The sequence below is a fragment of the Aythya ferina genome, assembly GCF_964211825.1.
Source record: "Aythya ferina genome assembly, chromosome: 1".
NCBI lineage: Eukaryota > Metazoa > Chordata > Aves > Anseriformes > Anatidae > Aythya > Aythya ferina.
Window position 1 is genome coordinate 42,885,676 of NC_140296.1, and position 14,505 is coordinate 42,900,180.

At 36.7% G+C, this 14,505-nt stretch overlaps 1 protein-coding gene across 5 annotated transcripts in view; it reads left to right on the plus strand.

Moving 5' to 3' along the window:
• Nucleotides 1-14,505, plus strand: part of PIBF1 (progesterone immunomodulatory binding factor 1) — a 136,204-nt gene that overhangs the window by 70,521 nt on the left and 51,178 nt on the right. For all 5 annotated transcript variants that reach the window (XM_084534803.1, XM_084534802.1, XM_084534801.1 and 2 more), the window contains one exon: nt 14,254-14,419. In XM_084534803.1, coding sequence (XP_084390929.1) covers nt 14,254-14,419 — 166 coding nt within the window. The remainder of the gene's footprint in view (nt 1-14,253; nt 14,420-14,505) is intronic.

Here is a 14,505-nt window from a genome sequence, read left to right on the forward strand (position 1 = left end):
AAAGAATATGAAGGGTTGAAGTCTTGTTTTAACATATTGTTCAGTGAATGGGTTACTCTACCTTGATCTAAGGTGTTAATGTTAACAATATGGCTGTAAGAGAACTTTCTGGCAGCTGCTTGATGAGTACAAGAATCACGTCTTCAGTTTGTTTGTTGGTTGCACAACAGAATTCTGGGGCTCCTGGCAGAAAGAAGGGATGATGTCAGGAATGAAATGATACAAGCACTGAACACACAGAGGAGTTGGAGCTTTCTTTTTCTGCCCCACGCTGAAAAGATATCTGGTCTGGTATGCCACAATCTAGAAGTTAAAAAGAAAATGTTTTAGATTCCATGTACTCAGCTAGGAAAGAGAACATTTGGAGATCAGGAGTGTCTTGTTTTCCTAGTCACATCAGGGGAAAAGACTTAAAAGAACAGACACTTGTTTTCAGGTTCATTACAAGAATGAAAAGGAAAATTATATTTCTCAGGTATGATTAGTGCAGGGATTGTGATAATTCAGAAGAAGAAAGAATTAACTTTTGAGAGGGAATGGAGAAAATGAGGAGAGGAGGAGGATGAATACAAAAATGAAGACAAAGATGTAGGAATAGAGAAGAGAGCTGGACATAATTAGAGGAAACAACAGAAACAGAAAACTCGGCAAGTCTAAGAATTATATAAGTAAACTGTAAAAGTGCCTGCAGAGCTGTCTGGTAGAAGAGGGTATGGAGGTATTGGTCGATAATCGGCTGAATATGAGTGTGTTCACCTGGCCAAGAAGGCCAACAGCATCGTGGCTTATATCAGAAATCATGTGGCCAGCTGGACTAGGGATGTGATCATCCCCCTATACTCAGCTCTGGTTAGGCCACACCTTGAGTACTGTGTTCAGTCTTGGGCCTCTTACTACAAGAAAGACATCAAGGCCCTGGAGCACATCCAAAGAAAGCCAATGAGCTGGTGAATGGTCTAGAGAACAAGTCTTATGAGGAGCTGCTGAGGGAACTGGGGTTGTTTAGGCTGGAGAAGAGGGGGCTCAGGGCAGACCTTACCATGTTCTACAACTATCTCAAAGGAGGAGGTAGCAGGATGGGGGTCAGTGTCTTTGCCCAAGCAACAAGTGATAGGACAAGAGGAAATGGCCTCAAGTTGTGCCAGGGAAGGTTTTGGTTAGGTATTAGGAAACATTTATTCACTGCAATGGTTGTGCGGCATTGGAACAGGCTGCCCAGGGAAGTGGTTGAGTCACTGTCCTTGGAGGTCTTCAAAAGATGGGTAGATGTGGTGCCTAGGGATGAGGTTTAGTGGTAGCTTGGCAGTACTAGGTTAAAGGTTGGACTAGATGATCTTAAAGGTCTTTTCTAACCTAAATGATTCTATAATTTTGTATACTCTAAAATAAATAAAATTCAGTGCTTTTTGCTGTTGGCTTTTCAGAAGGCAGGTAACGGTTATATTACATCTAAGACTCTTAGCAGGTACCCATAAAACTTTTATTGCAAAGCCTGTTAGTGTCCCCATAATTCATGAATTCTGACTTCCTTTTCTTCTTTTCAGACCCTGATTTTGTCTTTTATATTTTAACTGCTTCCCACAATCCTACTGTTCTTAAAGAATGACTTTGTAGAAAAGCTGTATAAAGGCAAAGTTGTGTCTCTCTGTAAAATTTTTGTTAAACTTATCATGTAACTTATGAAATATGGAAGAGTATGTTGTGAAAGCAAACCTGCCCAAGAGTGAAGATAGGTTGGAGTTCATCTTTAAAACTAACTTTTTTTTTTTTTTTTTTGCTTCAGTAAGGGATCGCAATTTAAAAACGTTTTCATTTTTACATGCCTCAGCAGGCAATATGGGATAATTTGATAACAAGAATTTCTTTATTGGGACAGGCTGCTGAATTGAAAACATAGATTCATTTAACTTTTTCTGCTTAGAAATGAAAAGAAATGAGATTGTTTTATTAGTGGCATAAATGTCGTGGTGATTTATCTATTCAGGGTTCATTTATTACTCGTCTTGAAGCTTTTAAGAGTGTGCTGAATATCAGAAAGGTACATTCTGTATAGAAAGTACCTTTTATAACTGTACCTGCTTCATTTTATTCTGGGCTGTAAGAGTTTGTTCCATATTCTCTTATACTATTGATGCTATTGTCCAAGTGTGTTTAATTTTATATCTTCAGAAGATTTTCTGATTGGTTTGAAGGAGTTATACAGTATATTTTAAAAAGCAATATATGTTTCCTATCTGGGTAATGATACACAAAGATATCTATATCTTAAGACATGTAATAAACTGGTTAGTAAATAATATTTTATTATTTAATAGTTATCTGTAAAGCTGAAATGTAGCTGGCAAGCACTACCTTTTTTTAGGTCATATGAATGAAGAAAGATCCTAACCCTGACTCCTTTGTTTTCCAGTTAAAGAGTAATGTTAATATAGTTCCAGTTGTTATCACTACATAGGAGAGAATATTTCACATATCTTAGAGCTGAAAGAAGAAAGATACAGCAATGCTATACTATCCATTGCTAGTCTGTCAGTCCTTTCAGTATCCTTGCATTAGGTAATACCCCTCTCTGCTAACTGTTAACATTATCATGCCTTTCCATCTTTTGCTCTTCTAATAAGAACTCCCTGCGTTGCCCTGTTGCACCGAAGCATGCCTGAGGACCTGCAGTTGGATTAATGGAAGTTCTTTTAAGTTCTGAAAGACAATTGTAAATCCACGTATTTTACCAGTACAATAGTTTAAAACAGGTGCTTGCAGTGCTGTTATGGTAGCCTTTGATACATGGTTTTTAATATTCTGGTGGCTTTTATGTTGCACCCAAATGCTAGTAAACAAATAAGCGAATGCATCTTGCGTGTGACTACACATCATCATCTGTGTCTTTGAAAGGAACAAGTGCCATTTTGTAAGCAGCAAGCTCAGTGTCAGCTAGCAGCATACTCTGGCAGCGAAGGCCGGCAGCGTCCTGGGCTGTCTTGGTAGGAGTATAACCAAGACATAAAGGAATGTCTAGTTTGGGGAAATTCAATACAAATAGCATTGTGGTAATCTAGGGGAAATCTAGTGGAGGGATTTGAGAATGGTCAGGGCTGGTGTACTTGCCATCCAGCAAGGATGTTGGACTAGATACCTCCTGAAATCCCTTCCAACCTGAGTTATACCTGTTTTGTATTTGCATTGTTGAGATTTTGTTTTTATTGATAATTTTACTGGGGAATAAATTGAAAATTATACAGCAATATGCTGGCCTCATATTTATTTTTGCATGTTTCTTAAGTCACTGCCAAGACACCCCCTTCCCTGCACCCTGTATATTAAATTTTATGGGAAAAGTTGCTTTCCTCCCCATGATTGCTAACCATAACACTTTTAGGAGCACATCTTTGACAGATAACAAGGTATGCCTGTACTTTGAACCCTGCTTATCAGGGAATCAAACCTGTTACATGTGATATTAAGGGACATACCAGTCACTTGCTAAATTCTGGCAGTTTAAACTCTAACCTTCTGACCTACTCTGCCAGACTTTCAGTGGGGAAAATGGGGGGTAGGGGAAAGCAGTTTCTCTGCTCTCAGCACTAACAGTAGTTACCTGCATCTTTTCTTTTCCAGATGTCAAAAGAGCTTTATCAGATAGCCTTCCAGTTAGCCCATACCTCATAACAATTGTTCATACTTTCTCACTTTTCTCCCCATCCTTCTCTGGGAATTTTCAGTGATGAAATTTTTTTCTTTTTTTTTTTTTTTCCTTTTCTAATTTTTTTTCCTTTTTCTTTTTTTTTCTCCAGAAAAGTTCCTTTTTTTCATCACTGCACAGGATAAAAGTTTCATTTTGATATTGTTAATTGCATACAGTAATCAGATTTGTGGAATTCAGAGCTTAAAAATTTGCTTGTTCATTTCTGACTGTTTAAGGAGTTATATGGCATTCCAAACATTTTTCTTCTGTTTGTAGCTGGCTGTATTTTCAGTGAAAAGAGATGTTTCATTACTGCTGTTGTCACTTATGTATCTGCTGTTCTGTCCATCATTTAACATAGGGTTTTTCTCTTTTTATTGTGATGGATTTAAAAATCATGCACTAATTATATTTTTATATATATTTACATATAATATTATGTTTATGAATTTTCTATTAAATAGTATAATAGCAGCATGTACAACAACAGACAATAAATGCTGTCATGGAAGGCAGAGGATAGGATTACTGATGTATATTTGTTTCTTTTCTCAAACTCTGGAATTGTTGATGTCTGTAGGGTGCAAAATGTGACTTGAATCTTATGATTCAGTCCATTGTATGTTAATCTTTCAGTCTGAGTATACTATAAAAGTTCTATTAAATTTGGGTGAGACAGTTAATCACCTTTTGCTCACTAGTAGTTTGTGTACAGGGAGATGGAAAGGGAAGAGCTGATGCCAATAGGATGCATGGGAACAGCACAAACCTGCACCAGTGGAGTTTCAGACTGGGCATTAGGAAAAGTTTCGTTACCATGAGCCTGGTCAAACACTGAAACAGGTTTCCTAGAGATGTGGTTGATGCCCCAGGCCTGTCAGTGTTCAGGAGGCATTTGGATAACACCCTCAATAACACCCTTGAACTTTTGCTTGTCCCTGAGGTGGCCAGGCAGTTGTACTTGATGATCTTTGTATGTCCCTTCCAGCTGATCAATTGCAACCTGTTCTGCAGGACAGCATATCCACATAGCCATTGCATGACCCCTAATATTCTTTCCAAAGTATCTTTGCAATCCATTTTTAATTTTCTGATGTCAACTGCTTATACAATCTAGCTTGTAGAAAGAATAGCAAAGGGACTGGAGATTTAAACTAAAAAAAAAAAGAGGGAAGTGTATACAATTTATAGTGTATACAATTATGATGTGTTCATAATATGCATCATGTAAATGAATAGAAAATGTAGCAAGTTTTGTCAGCATGAACATCCAGAGTTTGTTTCCTTGAATCTCCTTCCCTTTGGTCTGTTTATGGTTTAGATTTGACCAATATGTATATACCAGAAGCTTTCATTACCTTCTTTTTCAGTATCTGCAGAGGTTTGAAGTTTGTGAGTTATGATATTTTTTAAATATCAGACAAAACATGTACTGGCAGTGGCAATGCTTGTTTTACAATTTCTTACATGAGTTTGGCTTTTGTGTGTGTGTATGTACTGCTGCATGCCTGTGTTTATTTGGATGCAATATTCTTTTTTAACTGTGACATCATTGGTGTGAATTGACTAATTAAAGAAAAAGAACAAAGACTATTCCCTGGAAATGTTCGGTAGTATGTTGGAAACATTAACTGATAGTTTACATCAGCAATTCCACATAAACTTGGTAGTTTAGTGATAATTATGTCAATTTTTCTTCTTTATCAATCATACATGTTTCAGCTACTATCTCGAACAATTACTGCACCAGAACCTTCAATGAAAGGAATGTATGCAAATATGCCAGTTGTGAGCTGAGAGGGTCAGTGATGGCTATGTTTTGTTTTAGATTGTTCTGTTGTCTGTGGTCTGTGAAGTTGTTCCCTTTGGTATTTCTTCACTGTGTTTCAGAGAGCGCATTTAATAACCTTTCTCTTTGAAAAAGAGGAATCTTCTACCTTTATTTGGGGTTATTTTAAGGTTTTATTCAAGGGATCCTGTGAGATGATGATTTCCATTTTGGATTCACAAGCTAAATACCTTTGTTCCTACCTATCCTGAAATACCTGATCTGGTAGATATTTTCTGACCAACCTTGTATACTGATGTTTTGAGTTTGTACACTGCTTCATAGTCATCACTAGAAACATAAATGAAAACCCATCTTGACTAAACTATTGCCTAGGAAAAGAGAAAAGCAACTACTATTAGTTATCCTAAAAAATTAGCTGGGTGACTCTGTTCTCCTATTTGTTTATCTAAAAAAAAAAAAAAAGTTTTTGTGGTGGAAACAGCGGAGTTCTATCCCACCCTTTATTACTTGCTTATTAGTTTCTTCAGATACTTTATTTTTGTTAACTTTGTTGTACTATGCCTCTATACTGATGAAGTTTAATTATTTGAATAAATGTCATGGGTTCTTTTCATTGAATCAAATAACAAAACAGTAAACTCCATCAAGATGCTAATTAGTTAAATCAAGTAATAACAGGCTAATGCCCAGGTAAGCGACTCTGAGCAAACTAAGTGTATGCCTCAGCAGTATTGAATTAACACAGAACAGCAAACACATCTCATTTCATTAAAAGAAAAAAAGCATGACAGGAGTTGCTTGTGTTGTATACAGTAGCCTGGAAGTAAGTGCATGCTTTCAGGAAGTGGAAGACTGGATTTGGCATCCATCAGAACTCCAGAGCTGAGAGAGAACTCCCCAGTGAGGGTTTATTATACAGTACTTAGGACTGAAATATAGCTCCTGAGTACAGCAGGGGTAGGCTAGGCTAGGCTAGGCTGAAGCACTCTCCACCAACACTATTGAAGCTGTGTCATGATGCAGAGACAAATCTTAAATTTCACAGGGTCAAAGTCAAACGAAAGGGAGTAGAGTAGCATGGCCCTGGGACAAGGAAATAAAGGTAGATTTCAGTCCCTGTAAGCTGGAATGGTTTAGCAGATATATCTCAAGCAGATTCATCTTTAAAGTTCATTCTTCCAATTTTTAAAGAGTTGGATCACGGTAATTAGTTCACCCAAGCTGGCTTTTCAAGAGAATACGCATAAAGATAAGCAGCTTAAAAAGCTATTTACCTTTATAGTAATTTGTCAAGATGTGGCTTTTATATGTGCATTCCATAACCCTCTCCCTTTAAGGTTGTACTTCACCAGTCATGTTAGTGAGTGGTTAGTGCGAAGGTCTGTGCCACATCTAACCTGTTTCTTTCTGTGGTATAAGGCACAAGAATACATGGAAAATATGCATGTTCACATTGGATGCTGCTGAGAAATGGTTCCAACATAATGTATACTGGCCATTGGTCTATTTAGGGTAGAAAGCATATATTGATCCTACATATTACCTATACTATAGTAGATCCTATAGTATATAGGATCCTATAGTACATGTAGTATCTATAGTATTTAGTATATAGATCTATATAGTATATAGACATACATACATGTCTGCATAGTATATAAACATACTATACTACAGATCCTAGTAACTCCACTTACTGCATAAGTAAGTAATTTTGGTTTTAGGTGTCCTGAGACAAGAGGTAATGTAAAAGTTGTTTATCTTGCTGGATCTCCATGTTTGGAGCTACGATTTCCTATAGACTGCAAAATAGTATGTGGAAGTTGTTTCAGGAGAATGAGGATCAGAGACCAAGATACAACAAATGCTTAGAATGCTGCAGAACAGAAAAATCTGCTTTGAAGCAAGCAGCTTTAAACAAAGCTTCTAAGCTTTCTCTCTCAAACAGATTTTACTAAACCACATGCAAAAGTACTGCATGTTTAATTACTTGATATGAAGCAAATGTAACATCTGGCAAGAACTTGCATGTTAAATCATGCTTACCCTTTAACATTTAAGCTGTATGTTTCTGGATTTTTTTTTTTTTTGAGGAACAATCTAAAACAAGAATACAGTGCTGGATAAAACTCTAAGCATGTTATTTGGGGAAAACAAATTTTATGTAAAAACTCTTTCAGCAAACATTTTTCATTGTTTAACCATTTGTAGGTGGCATGCTTCATCTTCTGTTTGATCATTATACTCTGAACTTTTTTTTTCTTTCTTTGGAAGTATTTAAAAATACATTTGTTGGTATTGGGTGCATTATTATTATAGTCCATATTAGAAATAATTTCATATAATTGACAGACATTAATGAAGCATTTAATAAATGGTAGAAGAGACTGAAAACGCCTGCAAGGCTGATGTAAGAATCTCCATGGCATACTTGTGTTTAAATTAAGAATGACAGTTTTCTTTGCCATTTTGTAGTAATTATTTCAGTAGACATTTTGGTTTATGAAACCAGCCATATATGTAATGCATCAGATTGATGTTCAGTGCTTCAGAAACTGAGCAATCAAAGCATTTAAAGATCAGACTAACTAAAGATCAGAGTTCCTACATTTTCAGTTGCTTGGTGGGTAGCGTGTGAACTCAGTTCATGGGAAATTTCTTATTGCTCAGAAACAAGCCAACCAGTTTTTAGTACTGAGGATCAAAAAGAGAAACAGTGACAACAAGATCCTTTGAGCACCCATGTTTGAAATGGAATCTCAGTTTGCCACATGTATGGACAGCGTATGTGCTGCATTTAACATGCCTGAATTTAATTTAGACCAATCTCTGCTGTTACTCCTTCTGTGACTCCAAGCATCAGAATGAAGAGCAAAGAAAATTGTTCTGTGCTTTTACACTTGGTGTTGTTTTCTTTGGAAGTGAGGAAGCCATAACAGTCACTCAGCTGCAAAAAGTGAGGAAGTTAAACTGTGATTTAGCCTCATCATGAAAGAAGTAAGGACAGAATTCGATGAAAGATGCTGAAGGGTGCTGAAGGATCCTCTCAAAACTGGAGGGATCATTGATATATTGTGTCCCTCAGGGGTCCATAGTGGGACTGGTACTTGTTTAATATCTTTATTAGTGACATAGCAGGACTGAGTGCACCCTCAGCAAGTTTGTGGATGACATGAAGCTGAGTGGTGCATTTGATATGATAGAAGGAAGGGATGCTTTCCACTTGGCCAAGTGCAAAGTCTTGCACCTGGGTTGGGGCAATCTTAGACATCAGTACAAAGATGAACAGACTAAGCGCAGCCCTTCAGAGAAGGATTTGGGAGTACTGGTAGAAGACAAATTGAACATGAGCTGGCAATGTGCGCTTGTAGCACAGAAAGTCAATTGTATCCTGGGCTGCATCAAAAGAAGCATGGCCAGCAGGTTCAGGGAGTTCATTTTCCCCTCTACTCTGCCCTTGTGATTTCCCACCTGGAGTACTGCATCTACCTCTGGGGCCCCTAGCATAGGAATGGCATGGACATGTTAGACTACATCCAGAGGAGGGCCACAAAAATGATCAATGGGATGGAGTACCTTCCGCAAAGAAAGGCTGAGGGACTTGGAGTTGTTTAGCCTAGAGAAGAGAAGACTCTGGGAAGACCTTGTTGCAATCTTTGAGTACTTAAGAGGGGCTTGTAAAGGGCCTCCCTCTTTTCAATAAGAAAGATGGAGGGAGAATTATTATAAATATATGTACTGATAGGTCATGAGGTAATGATTTTAAACTAAAGGAGCATAGATTTAGATTAGATGTGAGGAAGAAATTCTTCACAATAACATGGCAAGGCACTGGAACAGGTTGCCCAGGGAAGTTGTGGATGCCCCATCCCTGGAAGTGTTTGTCAGATTGGAGGGGACTTTGGGCAACCTGATATGGAGAAAGATGCCACTGTTTTTGGCTGGGGGATTGGACTAGATGGTCTTTAAAGGTTCCTTCCAGCCCAAGCTATTCTGTGTTTCCATGATTGTGTAAACTCTGGGAGTGATACAGGATGAGATGTGAAGATACAGATGAAGACTGATACAGATGGAGACTGTGATGATAGGAATGGAAACTGAGTAGGCTAGAAGAAAAGCGAGAATAAAAACAGATACCCCAAGTAGAAAGAATGAAAACAGAATTGGAAAGCAGGAGAAATCAGGGTCGGAGCTGGGACAGAGAGGGAGGAGGGCAGGAACATTAGAGGACATGTTGGGGCTGGAAGGGGGAGCCTTGCAATAGGAGAGGTTAGGGAGGAAACATCTGTAGCATTTAGTTTTCTTTACAGATTTGGCAGTGAACCAAAGTACAGATGTTTGTGAAAATAGGAGAGTATGCTGTAATTACTTTAAAGATCTGAGACCTGGAACTGACCCATCTGTGAAGTCCGGATGATTTCATCATTTGTAGGTGTTTTTTGTTGTTGTTGTTTTGTTGTTGTTTTGATTTGTTTTACTTTTCATTTTTAAACTTGAAAATAATGTATCAAATATATCCTAAAGAGGCTTGGGTTGGTATAATCAAGTTTTCAAAATTATAAAGGGTTGGTGCTGAGCTTTGTATAATCTTAGTAGGACTTCCTTTGGAAGATGTATTATTTTATAGAATTTACTTGGTTGTCATTCTTTCCTATTAACAAGCTTAATACTAGAAATTGTTTAATTTTACAAATCTAGTTGTCTTCCCATGTACTTCATTATTCAACTGGATCTGCTTTTGAAGTACATCTCAAGCTTTGTCTACAGGATAGATGACAGTAGAAATTAACAGTCTATTTCTGTTAGGTAAAAGCAGATTACAGTTGCTATCCTAGTACATATGGAATGCTTGTTGGTACTATTATTAAGTGAATCTCCCTGTACATGCATATCTGATAAAAGAAAAGAGAACAAAAACCTTCCAAATATAACTGTTAGATTGGGCTGTATTGGATGTGTCTTGTAGTTCTCCCCATTCAAAGAACAGTTGGTCATCACTCTTTCTTCAGGTACAGAGACTATTTGGAGAAGTGTACTTTTCTTAGATCGTACCACTTACATCAAGGTCCATTTTGTGATGAGTTTACCATGAAATCTTTCAGTTTACTCTCAATGTGTGCAGGTTTCTAAATATATCGTTACCCACTATTTGCAAAAGCAAACTTCTCCAATAGAAGAATCTTAAAACCATTCTTAGAAACCAGAGTTTAAGTCCCTTGCTGAATATTCTCTATTCTACTTTACTCTAAAAATAATCTTTTTGATAATCCTTGTGTCATTCTGCATTAGCAAACTTCAGGTATTACTGCCTGGTCATCCTAATGGCAAAGAGACATTCTGAAGTTGAAACCTCGTTTCACATGATTCTTACATGCTTGTTTATTTTGTTGTTGTTGTCATCTGTTTTATTTGTTTTCTTTTTTTTTTTTTTTCATTAGCTTAATCCGTAGCTACGCTTTCATTCCCAACCTTACTCTTTTATGAGACAAAACTCCACTCTTTCACTTTATCAATTTTATTAAAATTTCTTGATTGGGAAAAATCCTGTACACCCACATGCCTCTTTTTTATTTTTTTCCCTTCCGTTGGAGTAGTATTAAAGCATGGGTGGTTTTGTTTTCTTCTGTTTTTCGTAGAGACCATCTAGGTAGAATAAGAAATGCATTTTAATATTGTTTCATGACTATATGTCACATGCACCCACACTTGTGCTGCAATATTAGCCAAGAAGTCAGAGATACTATCTGGCCAAGTAAAAGCAAATATGACAAGGAAACTCTGAATGCTGTGCTACAGTGAAGGAGTTGTTGGGGGCTCAACACTGTAGTAAGGTCAAAAGAAAACCTACGTGGTTAACAACAGTTTCTCCTTTACCAGCTCTGGAAAAATGGTAGATGTTTTCTGTCATTAAAGGAAGTGTTGCTTTTCATACCATGGATGCAATTATGTTGACAAAAAGCATACGAAATTGTTATATATGGTACTCATAGACTGTACCCTAATTTGTATCTCAAAAATCATTGCCAGTGGAATTAATATTATGTTCTTCATAACTGTACCAGTAAAAACAGATCATGCCCATATAAAATTTCCAAAGTACAAACTTTTTTTTTTTTTTTTTCTTCCCAGAAATTACTGTTCATGGTAGTGTTAATAAGCATGCTCTGGAAGCACCCAGATGACTGACTATACTTAAAAAAAAATATATATATATATATATATATATATATATATATATCAGAAATGCAGAGAAATATGTGTAACTTCTGTTAATGCAAGTTTCCAGTGTGTAAGCTCTATACGGAACAGATCATTAAACATTAGTCTAATTTAAGGTCTGAAGCAGTCTACAGGAAAGCACAGCCATTTATTTTCTGTAAGGGCACAAGATACAGATTCGTTGTTTAAAGTCAACAAATGCGACTTGTAGATAAACCCCATTTGTGCACTGCATTGCATATCAGATGGCTGGATGACATGTATCTCTGTGAAGACATGCTCGTTTTGGAACAAAATTGTCTTCCCAGGATTGTAAACGATGTCCTTAGCAGAACAGATTCACTGTCGTGTCTGCAGCCAATCATGTACAAAGTATGGAGAACATAAGCATGCTGGAACTATTTTTGTGTGGTAAATGAAAATACGAACATACAGTCAGGGAGCAATGATGAAATGCTTAAAGTACCAGCCTCAAGCAAAATTGACAGCAGTCAATATCACATAGATAATGGACATTTAGCAGTTCTGTCTGAGAACAAATGTCATGCTACTATTGAAGAAGAAAATTGTTTTAAAAAGAGCAGTTTTCATGAGCTCAGTGGGCAGAACTTCCAGTCTCTGCTCACGCAGCTTGTGTGGGAACAATCTCATTCATGCACTGGACTGTTTATTCATACATAGATGTCTGCAGAATGACTGAAGGACATCATAATGACACCTGTTTGTTCTGTTCAAGTTAATTCCAGTGAAAATTGCTTCCTCTTTGTGCCTTAGAAACATTCCCAGATCTGAAATCCTCAGGGAAAATATTTGACTAATCTCCTTGTTTTTGTTAAACACTCTCAATCCTACCTAAAGATTAGGTACTAAGTAGGGTAGAGTTGTGTTGCAATGCTATTTGACAAATGGGAGTTAACAGCAATACTGGGTTAGAGTAAAGGCTTATCTGGCATTCACGTAGTTTGTCAAGTGGCTTCTGTGTGAGAAGCACCATCTTGCCTTTAAGAGTTGTCAAATCATTTATTTTCTGAGTGTTTGTTCAGTCTCCTGAGTAAAAGTTACCTTCTAGCATCCATAGCATCTTACGATAAGGAACTTTGCAGACCACTTGATATTCTGTGTGAAGAATGACTTTTGTCTTCACTCTACATCCACTAGCTCTATTAGATGCCTCCTCATTCATCTATCAGAAAATACAGTGAATAATGGATTCCTACTCTCATTCTCCATCAGGATACAGGCCTCTGTTAATTCTCCTTTTGCCTTACACCGTCTCTTTTCCATGCTCTAGCATCCTAGCTTCCTTAATTAATTTCTTCCTCATGCTGCCACTGCCAGTTGTCAAAGATAAGACTTATTACCCTTCTCTGACCCTTTATGTGTTCTGTTTTATTCTTTGTAAGATGAGTTATGAGAAATGTATTCCACATTCATTATGCAGGCAGCAGTGTAGAATTGTAAAGTGATGTGTTGATTTCTGTATTTTCTCTCTTCCTTTCATAGTAATTCACCAAATGTTGGCTTAAACTGTTATTTAAAACTGAGCTGAAGTTTTCATGGATTATCTAGTATAATCCCAAAACCTCATTCCTGAATGAGAAGTCAGTTAGGAGTTCATTATTTTATGTATGTGGTTAGAATCATTTTTTCCAATGGTGGTGTATTACTTTGCATATGTCTCCTTTAAAGTTCATAGGGCATTTAATGCTCAGCTTCATAATGTTTTCTACTGTTATTCACATCAGCCTCTCTTTTTTTTTTTTTTTTTTTTTTTACAGTCCAGTAAATTAGTATTCCATTAGCAAACTTTTACCCCTCTTGGAGATTGCCTGTTAAGTAGATAAACTGAATTCTACTTCTAAGTGGAATATTACTTATCTGTCACCTACAATCTTACAGATATATTAACAAAAATACATTTCATTCCTGTTTTTTGAGTCTTCATACCTGTGGTTCTGAATGACTGTGGAATTTAATAAACTGCTGTGGTCTGATGTTTCTTCCCATCTTTGGGTATGGGGTAAAGCAGTGTAGCAGATACCCATCATACCCTAAAAGGGAATCAGCCTTGATATCACTGAGGTCTAATACCACTTCTCCCTATTATGTATAACACTTGCTGGTGAAGATAGGAGACAACAGCTAATAAATACCATGGTATCTCTCTAATGTCCTCTAAAAGATTTCAGTGTTAGAGGTATGGAATATATACTTTTGTATACTGAAAACAAAATTGGCGTTGATGTAACATTTTTTAAAATGAAGGTATACTGTAAGGTCATTGTCATTTGATTTTGCGTTATCAACATACTCAGCAAAGCCATGGACTGAGTTTTCTACTTCTGTGTTTTGTTGTTGTTATCATATTGAATTTCCCTAATGATGCTTCAAATAGAGGCAACAGTAGTTCCATAGGTAACGGTACTAACATTTACTAAATTCTTAAAAATACTTTTTATTTCATATCAGTTATAAATTTCAGAACAGAACCAGCATGCATTTTAAGTTTGTTTTGAATAATTTTGGAGTTGCCAAAACTTTTTATTTTTTCTGTTTTTAGGTATAGACAAATGCAGCTTGGCACAGAAAGCAAAGTAGCTGAACTTCTTCACCAAAGTAAGTTAAAGTCCTTTGAAAGTGAACATGTTCAACTCATGCAACAAGAAACAGCTAAGAATCTTTCACAATGCCAAATAGAATGTGAGAAATATCAGAGAAAGCTGGAGGTATGTTATCAAAAGACATTTTACAGAGCATTATGTAGTTGTTTTCAATTAGAATTTAAAATGAAAAAGTTTAGGGAAAAAGCACC